We start from the raw sequence: 16,741 nt of genomic DNA, 5'->3' as shown, positions 1-16,741 counted from the left end.
AAGATATACAGCACAAGGAAAAAAAATTGATACAAATTTACAAAGCCTCAAAATATTTCGTAAATAAATATTGAATGAAAAAATCCGTGTTTCGTAGGGACTATCAAATTAGGATTACGATAGAGCGGGCATTTCAACATTTAAGGAATTGCATATCACACTAAATATCGGTGTTCAATAATCTTAAAACATTTTGCTAAACAAAGATTCATTAGTTAGTGTTGACGATATATTATAATTAAGGATTGGNAATAAAAAATTCTGTTTAATAAAAATAATAAATAAAAAATGAAAAAAAATCAAATTTTAAGCAATTTTCGAGCAAGTCAAGACATATTGAGAAATTCGCGGATTTTAGGAAAAAAGATGACAGTTTCGCGGAAATCATTGTGGAAATTTGCGCCGCGACAAACCTACAGCCCTAACAATAACCCTTATGGATGGTATGCTCTTACTAATCTATGATCCTGATTTTTAATATTTTTTAATAGGGAAACCCAACTTGATAAGTTAGAACAGCTTATTTACATTGCAAATATTTAGTGTATCGGTTTTATAATAACGAGGCTTCACATTTTTTTGATTAATCTGTTAGTAATAAAAATTTGCTACATTAAAATAATAAGTGCAAATGATAAAATATTTGTTTGGTCTTATCAATCGCACTGAGCAATTTTTTTACAGCTATTTTTTGCATTGTTGCTTTATATTCAACTGGCTTAAAAATGACTTATATGGAGAAACTATTTTATATTACAAATTGTTTGATCTAAATTGAAAATTAAGATTATAAAAGTTAGCTTTCATTGATAATAACTGTTTTTTGTCACCTTAAAAGGGAACCAGTTTTAATTTGTTGTAATATTTTTGGAAAAGTAAATTTTTTTTTTGGAACATTGTAACAGACATTTAGCAACTTCTAAATTTAAATTATTGTGCCAAATTCATCGGGGATGATGTCAGCAGTCTTTTAATGCTAATAAAACTTTTTTTTCTCAATATTTTTCCAGAAGAGAAAGTTTTTAACTATGCACTGATAAGATTTATTTTTAAATAATTTTTTCATCCTTTTAGAATGGACCCTGACGCTCTGCAAATTTCTGAGAGAGCAACTACAGAAAGTCGCAGACCATTACAATACTACATCAGGTACTGGTACCAACAGTACTGCTGGAAATACAACTGTTTCATCATCGCTCAGTTCTTCTAATGCCTTGACTGCTTTAGGTAGTGCTAACCCTAATTTAGCAAACAATACTTTAAATGGGGTGATTACATTGGACGTTGCATACAAGCAATGGCAGTATTGTACTATGTTAGCTCGGCACTTGTATGAGGTAATTCATTTTCATGAAATCAGTATTCATTATTAGTTTAAATTATTTTGTAGCATTCAGTTTAAATATTATTAACTATTTTTGCAATCATATTTCAGCTGGGTTTTTTTAAAACGAATTTTTTAAGTTTTAGTTATTTTTACACTCATTAGCCATATTATATTCACCAATTAGGCTCCTAAGATTTTACCATATGGATTATCAGAGATGATCGTGCTCCGGAAAAAATCTGGATTTCCGGATTTTTCGCTCACTGCGATCCCGAAATCCAAGGTCCAGAAGTTAGGAGAAATCATCTATCATATTTATGTATAAAAATTCTTGTATATTTTATTTATAAATATATTAGAACTAGAATTTATACTTGGCATCTCTTTCATTTGTAAATATTTTTTCTGGTAGAATAATAAATGTGATTAGAGATAAAAGTAAACTTACACATAATTATTCCTTTAAATTATGCTGCTTATAATTTATTTAGAATTTCATGTTTTGATTTAAATTTCATGTTTTGATTTAAATATCAATGATTTAAATTTATAAAGACATTAATTTTTTGAAATCCATCATTAATGATTTTACTCAAGAAATTTTCAGGATTTTTGAGTTGGGCTCACGATCACCCCTGGGATTATAGATGAACAGTGAAACTTCGGTTAAGCAAGCACTCTCGGGTAACTGAAAAAATTTTCCGTTTACGAGAGTTATCCACTTAAGGGAAGGGTACCTTAATAATAAAGTTTAACACCGTAAATTGTTTATAGAATATTTTCAATCATATAGAAAAAATTATATAATCTACAACAACTATCTACAAGGACATTTATTTAAACTTTAAAAGATATTTTTTTCTATTCAAAAAGAATATATGAAAAAGTTCGATAAAAAGTACAAAATTCTAGATGTAGTAGCAGATAAATGAATGTAATTTTCCTATTTAACATAGATATTCAAGTTAGTCATATGATATTGAATAGGAGTCTTCAGTTGGTTTACAACCCCTTAACACCATCACTTGATAGGCTAATACATCCTGGAGAGTAAATCTCTCGCTAAAAGTTTTGAAATTCTGTTTTTAATCTGATATTGTTTCATATGTTATTTTAATCTAATGCTGTTTTTTATGATCATTTTTTTAGGAAGGATTATTAGATAGACAAGATTACTTATCTTGGATACTAGATTTGTTAGAAAAAACTAAAAGTCCCGATGATCCCCTTTTAAAAGTTATATTGCCTCTGGTTTTGCAGGTACTCATTTTCAATATTTTTAGACTATAGTTTTTTAAAGTGATGTACAGGGTGCGTAGTGTTTTTAAAAAGTGCTTAAAGGTGCTTATTTTTGATTTTGGTTTTTTAAAAGCCCTTAAAGGTGCTTATTTTTGATTTTCATTTTTTAAAAGCCCTTAAAGGTGCTTTTTTATTTTCGTTTTTTAAAAGCCCTTAAAGGTGCTTTTTTCATTGGGTGTTTTTAAAAGGTGCTTAATTTTCCCTTTTCCAAAATGATATTTGTCCTTTACCATGTTGATTTTTGCTACGAATTATGCAGAAAGACACTGTTCTATTCAACATTTTCTCAATTAATTCAACCCCAATCTATTTCGGTGTATCGTCAGTCTGTAGCGTATGAAAATGCCATTCGATTTACATGATTCAAAAATTTTGACAATTGTCAAAAAACAGTGCCGAAAGGTATTTTTCTTTCTTTTTTGACATGACGGTTTAGACTAGGTTAAACCGTCAATTGTCAAAAACTTTTCAATCCTACTTAATTGTGATTTTTTTAAAGTGCTTAAAAACTTTATTTAAGTGCTTTAAAAGTGCTTAAAAGGTGCTTATTTTTTGTTGAATAATTAGGCTACACACCCTGGATGTAGAAGTTAGAGCACATAATATTGTGTTAAATAACTATTGTTCTTTGATTTTTCATGGTTGATTTTTTAAAGGTAGATAAAACAGGCATGAAAGTTTTCAGCTTTTACTCTGAATTCAGCTTTTTTCAAAGCTTTTTAAGCTCCATGCATTTATTAATTTAATAATGTTTGATTGCGTTTATGTGGAATTCAGCTTTTTTTGCTAACTGGTACTTTCATCCCTGATAAAAAGAAATTTTAAATACAATGTTAAAATTGTCAGTTTTCCTTTGTAACCACAAATTCAGCTTGCTGTTTGCATCAGTTGCTTCAGCTATAACCTATTCAATTAAAAATATTACATCACACCTACCATATCCAATGATATGTCACATATTTGTTTGTAAATTTGTGAAATTTGCTTAGATGGAAACAATAATGATATCTTATGGTATATTTTAAATTTTCTCAAAATAAAATGATTTTCATGCTATGAAATAATATTCTCACGAGACTATTTAATCCATATCAGTTCTGTTTTGATCAATGTTTTTTTGATAATTACACCTTAATGTATCCCAATCAAAATATAAAATAATTCTTAACGAAGTAATCATTACATTGTAATCAAATAAATACTTTTTATTCATTTCTTAGTTTAATTTTAGCAAATGAAAACAACATACTTCAATGCTAATTTAGGTGACATGAAGTAATGTTTATGGTTTTCTTATCATTTCTCCTAAGACTATTTATGTTTAGAAGAATCAGTTATCCAAAATTTGTCTAATGACTTTTTTTTATGCATTGTTTATAATATCTCTTGATTCTGTTTTGAAAGTCTGTTCTTGTTTTAGAATCTTAGTTCTTGTCCCATCCATTCTTATTGCTAAACAATGTAATTAGTTAGTTTCTTTCATTTTGTCCATTATCTTCTGGTATGCACAAAATATCCCAAACAGGAATGAATTCCACCTTTCAAACAAAATAAATGCTGTAACTAGTGCTTTTTTGCATTTAATTCCTGCCATGATCCATTTACCACACCATTGGATGGAGACCGCAAGGTTGACATCTCAACAATTAATTTTTTAGGTGGGAGATTTTGATATTCATCCCATGGTCCATTTACTATACCATTGGATGGAGGCCATAAGGTTGGTATATCAACAACTGATTTTCAGTTGCAGGTTTTTTGATATTTATCCCATGGTCCCCTTACCGTGCCATGTAATGGAGACTTTTAGTAAGGGGAATCTCAACAACTGATCTCTAGGTGGAAGGGTTTTGATATTCATCTCTTTGTTAATTTCTAGGTGTAAGAGTTTTGATAATGCCTATTGTCACATTCAAAGCCTGTGATTCAGTCCATCATCTCTCCCTAGTGTGCTTGACTAGCAAAGAACAATGAATTGTGTCGCTAATTTAAATATTTTGCTAAACCTGTATAAATAAGGTGTTTTGCAATGGGTCCTGGCTCATTGTGGAACATCTGGTTATGAAATGTCCAATATTTTGGCTATAAAGGGACTAAAATTCTACAGATTCCATGGGACCCTATCTCTTATTCATCTATAGAGTGAATAATAAAAGAACACATGCATGAAGACTTTCTATCTAGGCAAACAAACCAATGAAGGATAAGTATTAGCAGAAATCTCTTTTAAATGTTCCAGTTGATAGCCGTGGTGGTTCAGGGGATAGAGCACTCGCCTCCCAATAAGGTGACTCTAGTTTGAGTCCCAATAAAGGCTAGAATTTGAATTCTGCACCTGGCTCGCACTGACCACAGTGCTGACATGAAAATATCCTCAGTGGTAAACATATCATGGGATAGAGTCCCCTTGCCATCAGGCTAACTATTGGAGGTTTTCCTCTCCATGTAACACAAATGCAAGTTAGTTCAATCAAAAAGTCCTCCAACAAGGCAAATTTCTCCAAATGCTTGATCCAGTAGTTCCCTGTCTTCTGGATAAGGTTCAAAATGACAGGGCTACAGAATTGAATATTGGTAGCCGTAAACTCAACATTGGAGGGGCTTTTTTTTAAAAAAAAAGGTTCCATCTGCTCTTATACAACATGCTGTTGCAGGTTTTCGGTTAGACACCTTGAAAGATTGCCTTGCAGGACATTTATTTAGATTTGACTTCTTCTTATCCCCTACTTTTGTATAAAGCAGGAGAGATACTGGCATAAAGATAAAGAATGCCCTGGTGTATTTTGACATTTCTGTAATAAATACTGACAGGCAAGAAAAAAAACTTAAGGATCTCTGGACTGGTTGACTTGTATTGACTCATGGCATGTTTTATATTTTTATTCTGATTCTTCATTCTGTTTTGCTTAACTTCGTGAATTTGTGCTGTGTGTTCTTGTCACACACTAGTCAATGTATGTACGTTCTAGTGCTACTGCTAGAAATAGAAAATTTTTAAAAAAATTCTGGTTCTTTCTTTGTTCTTTCTATGGTCATGGAAGAAATAGATTTCTTTCAGATAAAATGCTAACCCTGGTTTATAGCATTATCTTATTTTGTTACATGGACTATACAAAGTGAAAAGCACAAGATTTTAAATAGAATTTGTTGTAGTAGAATCATTGTTTTACAAATAAACCCTTCTTAATAACATATTATATTAATTGTAAATGCTCTTGCGGCAGGTACATATAACTAGCAAAAGGCTCATATTTACTTCTAAAATATTTTTAAATGTAATTTTTGATTAAATAATTAAAAATAAAATTTATTGATTATTATTGTTCTCATATTTTTTTGGTACCGAGTGTAATTTGTTCACAGTTTTTATTTATTTTGCATTCATTCCTTTATTTATTCCTTCAAAAGTTGTGTTTTAAAGTTTTTTAATCAATTTTTAATTAATTTCAGTATGCAGATGAGTTTGTTAACTCCCAGTTGCTCTCCAGACGTCTTGCCTATAACTGTGCTAAGAAACTGAGTGTTCTTTTATGTGATACTTCAGATGCTTCACGATGTCCTAGTCCAATTGTAAATTCAACATCTAGGTATGAGTTTCATGTCTTTTATGGATCAGAGAAAAAATATAAAACATCTAAAAATTTGAATCATTTACATACTCTCGAATAGAATGTGTACATAAAAATGAGATACTTCTTAAAATGTAACAACTTGATTTAAGAATACTGTTGCATTTTTTTCTATTTATTGCGTAGAAAAAAATTAAGTTATCCAGAATCTTAAATTAAATAAGTTTTAAATTCTTTGCTTGACTATAATAAAAAGATTATTCAAATTTTGCTATAAAAACAGCAAAATTAGAATATTTCTGATTTGTTAAATATTGTCTTTCTGTTGTTTGCTAATTAAAAAAAAAAGATAAGTTACTAAAGCAGATGAAACTATTAATTTTATAGGTGAAAAGCAATTATCTTGATAAGTTTGATACACCTAAAATAAATAAGATGAAATTGTTTGCATAGGGTGCCCATTAGTGATACACTAGTCCATATACAACTTTTGGGAGGTAGTGTTTTTCAAGTATAAAAAACCTTTTTTTCTTTTTCTTCACCCTATCTTATTGTGTTGATTGATACGCTACTTAATTAGTGCGGACGATGTTACAAGTTTTCAAATAAGACACAAAAAGGTACTTTTTCTGAATGAACATACCTATTTTTGAACAGAACTTTAGAAAGTGTGTTAGTGATTATATGGAGGCAACACTTGTTTTAGTTCAGCTGAAGGAGATGAACGATGTTACCATAATAAACTTCTAAAGTATTTTTAGTTATAAGGGAGCAGTGGATGGGAGGATTACATGTTTTTTTTTTTCTAATGGCATTTTATAAATACCATTAGAAGAACCATAAAAACTGTGTCAATTGTGGAAATATTGTTTTAATTGCTTCCAAATTGTTGGATTCTCTTCTTTTGGCACTCTTGAAAATTACTTGGTATTTGAATTCAAGAAATGGATAAGCAAATAATTTGACACATTGTAAAAGTTGATGACAAATCGTAAGTACGTGTTATCTGTCGATAATGTAAATTGTTCATTCAGTCTCATTCCCTCTATGGCTGTCTTCATTGAGATTTTGTGTGACTGTGTTAGCTTCTGTTTGAGTCTTTGGCTCTCTCTGCAATATTGAATAGAAGTCATAACGAAGATCTCAGGTCATCCAATTTTTTGCTGTTAATGGGTCCAGCTACGAACCATTTTTGGTGCTATCCTTGATAACAACAACTAGAGAAAAAGATATAATTTTGAAATATATAAAATCTTTAATAGTGATGATATCATTAAATCTATTAAACTAAGTAGAATGAGATGGGCTGGGCATGTAGTGAGAATGAGCCCAGAACGAACAGCATTAGGAATCTTTAATGCAACCCCAACCAATAAAAGGCCAAGAGGAAGGCCCAAAAAGAGATGGAAAGACTGTGTAGATTAGGATTTTGCCATCCTAAAAGTAAAGAACTGAAAATCAATTGATAGGAGGAAGGCAGAATGGGAAAAGCTTCTGAGGAAGGCCCAGGCTCATAAAGGGCTGTCGTGCCAATGCTGATGATGAGTCCAGCTAGATAAGCTTTAGGAGTTGGGAACTGATGTATAGGATTACTGTGGGATACCAAACTGTTTATTTACTTCCTGACAACCACTTTTCCAGGTACATCATGCCCGTATGAAAAATCATGCTGGCTGTATGAAAAGTCACTTGTCCTTGACATGTTCTATCAGTTTTATTGTTTTGGTGGCATTGATATGTTTTTGTTACTGCTGGGAAACTGCTGAGCTGCATCTATTTATTTTTTGGTGGCATATAAAATTTGCTTGTACTTGTGTTAAAAATATGAAGCACTTGTAGTTAAGTGTTAAATAATTATATCAAAGTGAATAGACCTCACTTTGTCAGAATTACGAAAACATAATATTGATAAGTCTCATACTAGCGCTGATTACCGTAATTATTATTGTAATTGATTATTGTGCAATTATTGTTATCGATTCTCCATGATACACTGAGTCATTGTAGAAACGGGGCTTGTGCTACACATATCCCTATTCAAAAATGAACACAAACTACTGGGTGAAGTCACTTGAGATGTACCCACGATACATGTCCTGTTCCAACTTTAAATATTACGTTTATCTATACAGATTCCAAAACCAACGAAAAACTTATTTTCGGAAAGATGCTACATATTCCCTTTTGACATTGACCGCTTCAAATATTGCAACAATTGTAATGGAAGAACAATCGCTCGTGAATGAATTTCACAGACATTTCAAGATTTATCTTGATGATTACTGTTCCTTCAGTACCTGGATATGAAATTTTGAGACAACCGATTCGATGGTAAAAATGGAAGCAGTTGTTAAAGAACAGTGCATACATTCTTAAACACAGCACCTTTCCAAAGGACGTTCATAGTGTGACAAAGACTTGCTGAACATGTCAGGGGGGTGTAGTAGGCATCTAAAAGACATTTTTTTGTGAAAAATAATATAAATGTTTAGTTTGGAAACCAAAGGTTTTTGTTTACTTCCAGATTAGCAGCTTTTATTGCGCCAGTCTAAGGCACAGTCTTTGTAGATTTAAATTTATCTGAAATTCGAACTTAGAGGGAAACTGTGACTGTAAAAATTCAGTCATTGGATATAAAAGGGGAACTGCTAGTGCTATGATAATCTGCTGAAGTGAATGTCTTTAATGAAGTGAGTGGAAGTGAATGGCAGTGTCCCTGCTTCCTGGTTTTACTTAATGTTCATTCTTGCTTTTATGTGTTCTTGCATACAACTAAATCTAATCCTTTTTAAAAATTTCTCCATATGTATTGTATGCACTGTACAACGCATTGTATTATCTGTCATTTCTCATTTGTGATCTACAAATGATGTTTTTATTTGTAGCTTCTGCTATTAGAGTTAATGTTTTTGTTTTCAGCCAGTCCATATCTGTGCCAAATCCTCAGTCCAATTTTAGTCCAATAACTGCTAGTATTGTGGAATGCCTAAGTTGTTCACACCACCGAAGTGTCCTATTTTATTTGTGTGCAATCATTCAAGTAAGCTGTTCTTATTTACTTCATAATTTATTGCTCTTTTTATACACCTACTTAAGTTATGAGTAGGGCTTTTCACAAAGGTGATAAGAAACTAGAATTTTAAACAACATCATATCATCAACTCTTAAGTATAAATCTGAAGTTTTCAGCATTATTAACAAAGAAGTATTAAGCACAAATAAGCATCGGCGTAGTTAGAGCAGAGCATTATTATTATTATCCAAAGTATCCATAGTATCCAGAGAAGTATTATCATCATTAGTATTATCTAAAAGTGCATTTATTTCAACATAACTATTTCCTTTTGTGAAAAACAAATGTTCATTTGAAACTGCATAATCTAGTTCTAAAAAAGGCAGAACAGCTAAAAGTAATATGAATATCCAGGTTTCAGAAATTGTAAACCAACTTAACACATAAAGAAAATAACCTGCTCTGATATTGCTAAATTTCACTAAAGATTTGAAACAGATGCTAAGCAATATATAAAAATGCTGTTTTTATATCATATAATTATCTGAAAATGATACTTTAAACTTTAATCATAGAAAAATTAGAAAGAAGGGTAAGATGCATACCCAGTTAGAAAATTTACAATATTCCAATCAGGCAATGAAATTTACAAGCTCTGAATTCAGAGCATTAGTTGGTGTAAAAGTGTATCGTAATGGAAGTAAAGTATCAATGATTTTACACTTTCTAGTTTCTTATTAACAGCTTTTTTTACCTGCTAATGAGGCCACTTTTTTGAAAAATAAAATTACACCATCTTCAGAATTTCTGAATCAGTCTTTGATTGGTTTGATTACCTGTCAGGTATTTTATATTTCTGAGATTTATAGCTAATGAGTTGAAACATTTTTACTATTATTATCCAAAGTATATAGCTAGGTGATATGTTACACTAGTTAACCTTTTTTGGAAAAGGACTGCTAGAAAAAATAACCAAGTTTTTGAGCTCTACAATAAATTCCGATTTTTTTAAGTAATTTAAAAAAAAATTAAAAGACAAAGTACAGTAAATTATGTACAGTTAGAAAGTAAAAAAAAATGGACCTTTGATTGTTTTCTCTGGCTGTAAAATAGAGAGATTATTTTAATATTTACAACACATGTCTAATTTTAGCAAAAATTTAATTTTTTCCTGTAGAAAAATTATTTTTTTACCATACTATATAAACTACTTACTTCTTAAATTTTTAATGACTCCTTGAACTACTTGTCTTAAACATATTTTGTTTAAAAAAAAAATTTAAAGGCGATGGGCTTTAAATCTTTTATCTCTCTTTGGTACTTCTGCCTTTAGAAATTTTTGGTGTAATTTCTATGAAGTTTTATCATTTACAGTATCAAAATTAATTTGAATTACAATTATAAATTTTTTATACAAATAATTTAGTTTTTTAAAAAATTTTTTCTCCGACTTCTGTAAATACCGACTACCTCAAATATCAGAAACTTCTATTTTCTGGACACTTTTTACAATAGAAATAAATAAATCTTTTCCTTCTTAAAAAAGGTAAGAAAATGCTTTTCTCTCTTTTTTTAATGTTTTTCCAATCCCTAAATATTTATTACGCTTCAATAAGTGCACTAAAAGAGTCATTGAAAGGTGGTTTGTGGTTAAAGAAAAAGAAAAAAAAACTTAGGTGAGGAGAATGAATTATGAAAATTAGTAAAACTGAACATTAGCAGTGTTTGAAAAGAACACCAGCATATGAGCTTAGTTTTCGTTTAAATTTTAAATGTTTTAATTAACAAAATTTTCTTAATTCTGTTCCTTGTTTTATATTATTTTTTATTAAATGGAATAATCTATTTTTCGAATATTAGGCTTTTTTTTAATGTTATTTTTATCTGGTTATCCGCCCAGCTAATATTTCACATCACATGAAGAAAAAAAGACTTCATAAAAGAGAAAGTTCAAATTTTCCTCTGTTAACTTTTATTTACTTTTGAAATATTTAGAAAACATATGAAATTGATGTTAATCATCAATGTATTTTTTTATTGAATAATATATGTTATGATGTTTGTTTACCTTAAAGACCAATTATCCTGAAAAATATATTTTCCAGACTTGTAGAAGTCCTGATGATTCGAGATAGTGGACTTTCCACTGTATTTGATTTATAAATTAAGTTTCTTATTCTTGCATTTTAAAAATTTCTCAATTATCTAGGATCTCTTTAATTAATTTCCATTTATAGATAATTACATTAGAATGCCAGAGTGCTCTGGTGTGGAACAATTTAGGGGATGGAAAAAGTTCTTCCATGATGAATGGTTCTCCTTTAGATTTACTGCCATCTGCTCCTTCCAATCTTCCAATGCCCCAGAGGCCTTTTAATGCCCAGGTAACTAGTTACGTTTATGCCTTCATTGCATTTGCTATGCTTATTAATGCTTATTAAAGATGTGTCCTTTTTTTTTATATACAATAGAAATTCAAACATTACGAGTTTCCATGAGACTGAGTTGGGCTGGAATTATTATATATTTACTTTAACTTTCAAATTAACTGAAACAAGTTTGAGCTTTTGGACATGAACATGCTGAACAAACTTTTAAACATCATCTGATTGAATTTTTTCTTTTTGTAATTGACACTGAAAACTTAATTAGTTCCCATTGAAGCAATGAAGAATTCAAAACGATTCGTTCCTTACATGCAGTTGTTGGACTGGTCAAATTCATGATTGTCATAATTCAAAAATAGTTGTACTGGAAAATCAAAATAGTGTGATATCATATAAATCCAATTGAAATCTTGTAAAATATTTTGATGAGTTATTTAGGTAAGACAGACTGTACAACAAAAATGTCTGGTTAAAAAATTCTTTATTCAAAAAATTTAATCAATGGTTAAAAAATATTTCTGTGGAATGCTTTTTAGAGGTTTACTTACTTTTAATTTGGGTCTCATAATTTTATTTAACCTTTTGTCTTAACTCTTAGTTTTTTGGCTTTAAAATTTTTTTTCTTCTTCCCAACTCTAAAAACAGTAAAATTGATTTGAAAAACTTCTGAATTTTCTTTTCTTATGAAGAATGAGAAGAAAATCAGCATTCTAAAATGGGAAAAATATTATTCTATTAAATATCTTTATATTGGCATTGGCTGATTTCTGGAATTCATTTTTACCAGCTACAGTATACTCGCGATATCTCAAAGTTGAAGGGACACTAAAAAAATTTCGAGTTTTCGAGATAACAAGTTCAAGTTATATTCATATAGAAAAACATAATCTAAAATATTACTCTGAAAAGTAGAGTCGTGAAGCATAAGAATAGCTATTATTAAATATATATATGTAATAATAGTTGACTATAAGTCTAAATGCAAAAATTATAATTTTATTTTTAAAAGTAAGACAAAAATAATTCTGCATTAAATAAAAAAGAATTGGCTTACAATAAACTCACGTTGCGATTTTTGTGAAAAAATTTAATTTCTATTTCGAAATTTTTTTTTGACATAGCAAGGTTTTGAGAAGAAAGCCTTCGACATAGGAATTCAAATTAACATTAGGTGTAATGCCAAGGGGAAAAATATTTTTGTAGACATAACAAGGTTTTTGAAACACCGAGAGTGTACTGTAAAATGTTTATGTGTGTGCGATGACTTGCTGTTGTATCTCAAGTGTGCCACAAAATTTTAGGTGCGAGCAGAATTGCGTCAAGCTGAAGAACAGATAAGGCAAAGAGGGCGTGCTGCTGAAGTGAGATGGTCTTGTGATAAATGGCAACAAACTGCACTTGGTCTGTTTATTTTGTACTAAGTTATAAACCTGCATTTAACATAAGTTTATTCTGCTTTTTATTTTTATTCTCCATTAAGTCACAGCGTCATGTGATTCTTGTCGTAATAAAGCAAATACGTGCACACTAATATCTGTGCTAAAAAGGAACAAGTCGGTGCTTAGGATCTAGTTAAAAGGGTGGTCACACAAGGCTGCTAAAATTATAGGCCTCCTAATTGAAGTTTATTAAAAAAATTTTAAGATGGAATTTTTGAGTAATTATTGACATTTAATATTTTTTTTAAATATTTATATTTGGATAATATAATTTGGTTATAGTTGTAATTGTATTCTTTAGTATTTTTTTTTCTTCATATATTTGTAATGCTTTACATTTATGTTTGTAATTTATATCACATTTTCTTTCCAAATTTCTGTTTCGTTGCAGAAAATCAAAAAATTTAGCTAATAGTTTTTAGTTTGCTCAGTGTTGCTAAAACCAATAGCTTTGGCAGGAATAATGGATCGAGGTTTGACTGTACAAAAAAGACTTTTTTCAATTTTGGTTTCATTTATGGATGACAGACTGATTGTGTGCAATGAAGTTTTAATTAAAGCAAAATTAATTCAAAAGCAATCTGCTTTAAAGCTCGTTTCATTGCCTTGAAAGCCATTGCAATTTAAAATAGATGCTTGTAAGGACATGAATGAAATAAGATTTTTAAATTATATTTCATTTCGATTTTGATAGTAGAAAATTACTTATGAAGTTTTAGCTTTATTTATCCACACATGTTTTACTTATGTGGATCTCATATTCAAAATAAATATCTGATTAAGTTTTTAGGTCTGATTGAGTGTTTTCAGAGTGAACATACTTTAATTTTGATATTTTATTTTTGAATCATTATAAACAAAAAAACTAACTATTAAATTGAACTCATTAAAGAGAATATATATAAATTTTTTTATCTTAATTCTTTATTCTTTGATTTTAAGTATTTATACATATATATGTTACTCTGAATTCACTAGCCTTGCTAATTTTCTTAATCATGTTGTGCGGCCCTCTACTTTCAGATGCTACTGGGGTGACATTGTAGCTTAATTTTTATGCTTGCTGTTTTGAGCAACATTTATTTAATCTAAAGTAGGAACATAGTATATGTGAACAATTTTTAGAAACAAATGATGACTAATTTTATATCTAAAAAGAGAAGTGTATTTAAGTGCAATTGCTATTGAATGGGTTGGCTTTTTAATCTTTATAGAATTATTTCAAGTTTAAATCACCTGTTCAATTAGTTGTTCAGGGAAAAAAAATCAACTATTTTGACGTCAGTTAACTAGAAAGCTAAAATTTTAAGAAGTTTATAAAAAAATTCTTTAAAGTTTTTGTTTTTTATAAGTTCTGATTAGAACATTGCTAAATTTCATCTTTAATACCAGCTGGTCTTTTTCTTGTTGCGTGAGTAGATTTTTTTGAAGTTGTTATGCAGTGTCATTTTTTCTAGGAAATATTTAAATGTAAAAAATTTGTGGTGTTAAATAATTAAAACAATGAGAGTTAAAATTTGAAAGCTATTTTTTATTGTTCTTTATTTTCCACTTTTCATATTTATTTATTTTTATTATTATTTTAATCAGTGATTATTTTTATGATCTTATTGCCATCAATCATTATTTTTTTATTAGTGTTGAGATTCTAACTAAACCTTTGTTTTTATTATTCAGGCAATTTTTTTTTTTGAAAAATTCTGTAACATGGAAAACCAATATTTTCTGTACTCAAGAATCGTTGATTTTTGCACATTCTTTTACTGTAATCTAATTTAATTTATAGATGGCTCCAACTAATTAGCACATTTAAAGCTCTATTCTTGGAATTTTAGTATGTTTGGTTTGTCTTTAAACATCGCATGTCTGATGTCGAGCCTCGCATGAAATATTTGTAAAGTGAAGGAAGTTATGACTTGTTAAAAGGCCGTAATAGCCCAGTGGTTAAAGAATTGGACTGCTATACAGAGGGTCTGGACTTTGATCTGGAACTACACTAAGATCCACCGAGTACATGTGTTATTTGTGCTGGTACAATCTGTGGTTTCAAAACTCCCGTGGTTGCTTTCTGTGCAGTATCATGGATACAGAAATCTGGTTAAAATTTCCTTCCTCTTCAGATTTGTGTCTCAATTGAGGCAGTGGTCTCGCAAAAATTGTGATGGCATGTCTTCGGATCATCCTCAGCGATGTTCTGCAGACCATAACCAATAACCCATTGTGCAGCTCTAGTGTGTAGTAAATAAAGTACCTATGACTAGTTATAATTTCAAATCCTATGAGTACTGTGCAACATTTTAAAGAAAAATAGTCTACAATAGTAAAGCTTTGGTTAAATATTAAATGTCACGAATTTTTTTATTTCTTATAGGTTCTACTATACAACAAGTTCTTAATGCACTTGATGCTCTAGACCGACATAATTTTGATAGGGTTGATAATAACAACACGCTGGATACATTATATCCCAAGGTTTTCCCCACTCCTGTCAATAAAGAAAAATGCTACGGCAACTGGAATGAAATGCTTGTACAGGACGAGGCAGTTGTACGTTTGCTCTGTGAATGGGCAGTCACAACAAAACGCTCTGGAGAACACAGGGCGCTTGCTGTCGCCAAACTTTTAGAGAAAAGACAAGCTGATTTAACAACTGAGGTACTTCATTATTAATTGATTTATTATATAATTCTCTTTTATTCTATTCATTTATAAGTTTTAAAGATAAATTTTATTGTCTTTTTTTATATCTGTTAGATTTGAAAATAAACATGCGCCACCTTGGAAGTAAAAAAAAAATTTATAAAAAGGCAACTTAAATTAATTTAAGCAACTGGTCACTTTTTCCTATTGTTTTATTACGCATTGAATTTTTCTGCACGTTGAAGTCAAGTCAGATATTCTACTAAATTTTGTCTTTTATTTATATTTTTACTGTTTATTTTATTTTATATTCTCGTAGATTAATTTCAATGTGAAATTTTTTAAGGGATATAATTATTTAATCCAAGCGATAAAATGCAGCTATTAAATGTGAGTGACCGATCGGTATGGGCCATCGACTTCTTAGGTTTGCGTAAAGAGTGGCTAAGGTATTAGAGTTCACCGAACACTGACTACTAACTGATATTTTAAATTTTCTGGGCTAGTACCTATGTAACAGTTTTTTTTTCTTCAAATTTTTAAAAGGGAATACCACTGTTTGACATATTTTTTAAAACATGTATTCAATAATAGCAGTATAAGCTAAATTTTTTATGAATGATTTAGTTTAAACGTATCAATTATGAAAACAATGACAATTATGACAATGTATAATGCAGAGTTTGTATTTATCCTCTTTTTCTCCTTTTTGATTTCCTCACTTTTGATCTTATCTGTCCTGATTTTTAGTTTTTCCTCCTGATATTCCTATTTTTTTTTTTTTTGGAGCATCTTATTTTCTATTAATACATATGCGTAGTTTAAAAAGAAATCTGTTTAAAGTATCAAAATATTTGGATTTTTGATCCAACATCTTTTTATTTTAATTGATGCTCGTAAAATCTACAAAATCGATAGTTTAAACTAGGAACTTAACTATATATGGTTTGCGCTTATGGAAATATAGACCGACACACACTTTTTGAGAATTCTGTACTTTAATGAAAAAGAAGCGTAATTTTACATTATCAAATTTTTATTGCCTTGAGTTCAGGTTTTTTTTTCCT

At 29.8% G+C, this 16,741-nt stretch overlaps 1 protein-coding gene across 4 annotated transcripts in view; it reads left to right on the top strand.

Annotated features, from left to right (window-relative positions):
- Window positions 1-16,741, top strand: part of LOC107454238 (mediator complex subunit kohtalo) — a 107,044-nt gene that overhangs the window by 13,557 nt on the left and 76,746 nt on the right. For all 4 annotated transcript variants that reach the window (XM_043044733.2, XM_043044732.2, XM_043044731.2 and 1 more), the window contains exons 7-13: window positions 1,075-1,337; window positions 2,477-2,587; window positions 6,077-6,213; window positions 9,115-9,235; window positions 11,446-11,592; window positions 12,897-12,996; window positions 15,406-15,689. In XM_043044733.2, the coding sequence (XP_042900667.1) occupies window positions 1,075-1,337; window positions 2,477-2,587; window positions 6,077-6,213; window positions 9,115-9,235; window positions 11,446-11,592; window positions 12,897-12,996; window positions 15,406-15,689 (1,163 nt within the window). The remainder of the gene's footprint in view (window positions 1-1,074; window positions 1,338-2,476; window positions 2,588-6,076; window positions 6,214-9,114; window positions 9,236-11,445; window positions 11,593-12,896; window positions 12,997-15,405; window positions 15,690-16,741) is intronic.

Source organism: Parasteatoda tepidariorum, chromosome 5, assembly GCF_043381705.1.
Source record: "Parasteatoda tepidariorum isolate YZ-2023 chromosome 5, CAS_Ptep_4.0, whole genome shotgun sequence".
NCBI lineage: Eukaryota > Metazoa > Arthropoda > Arachnida > Araneae > Theridiidae > Parasteatoda > Parasteatoda tepidariorum.
Note: the sequence above shows the minus strand (reverse complement) of the source record. Positions and strands in the feature narration are given on the sequence as shown.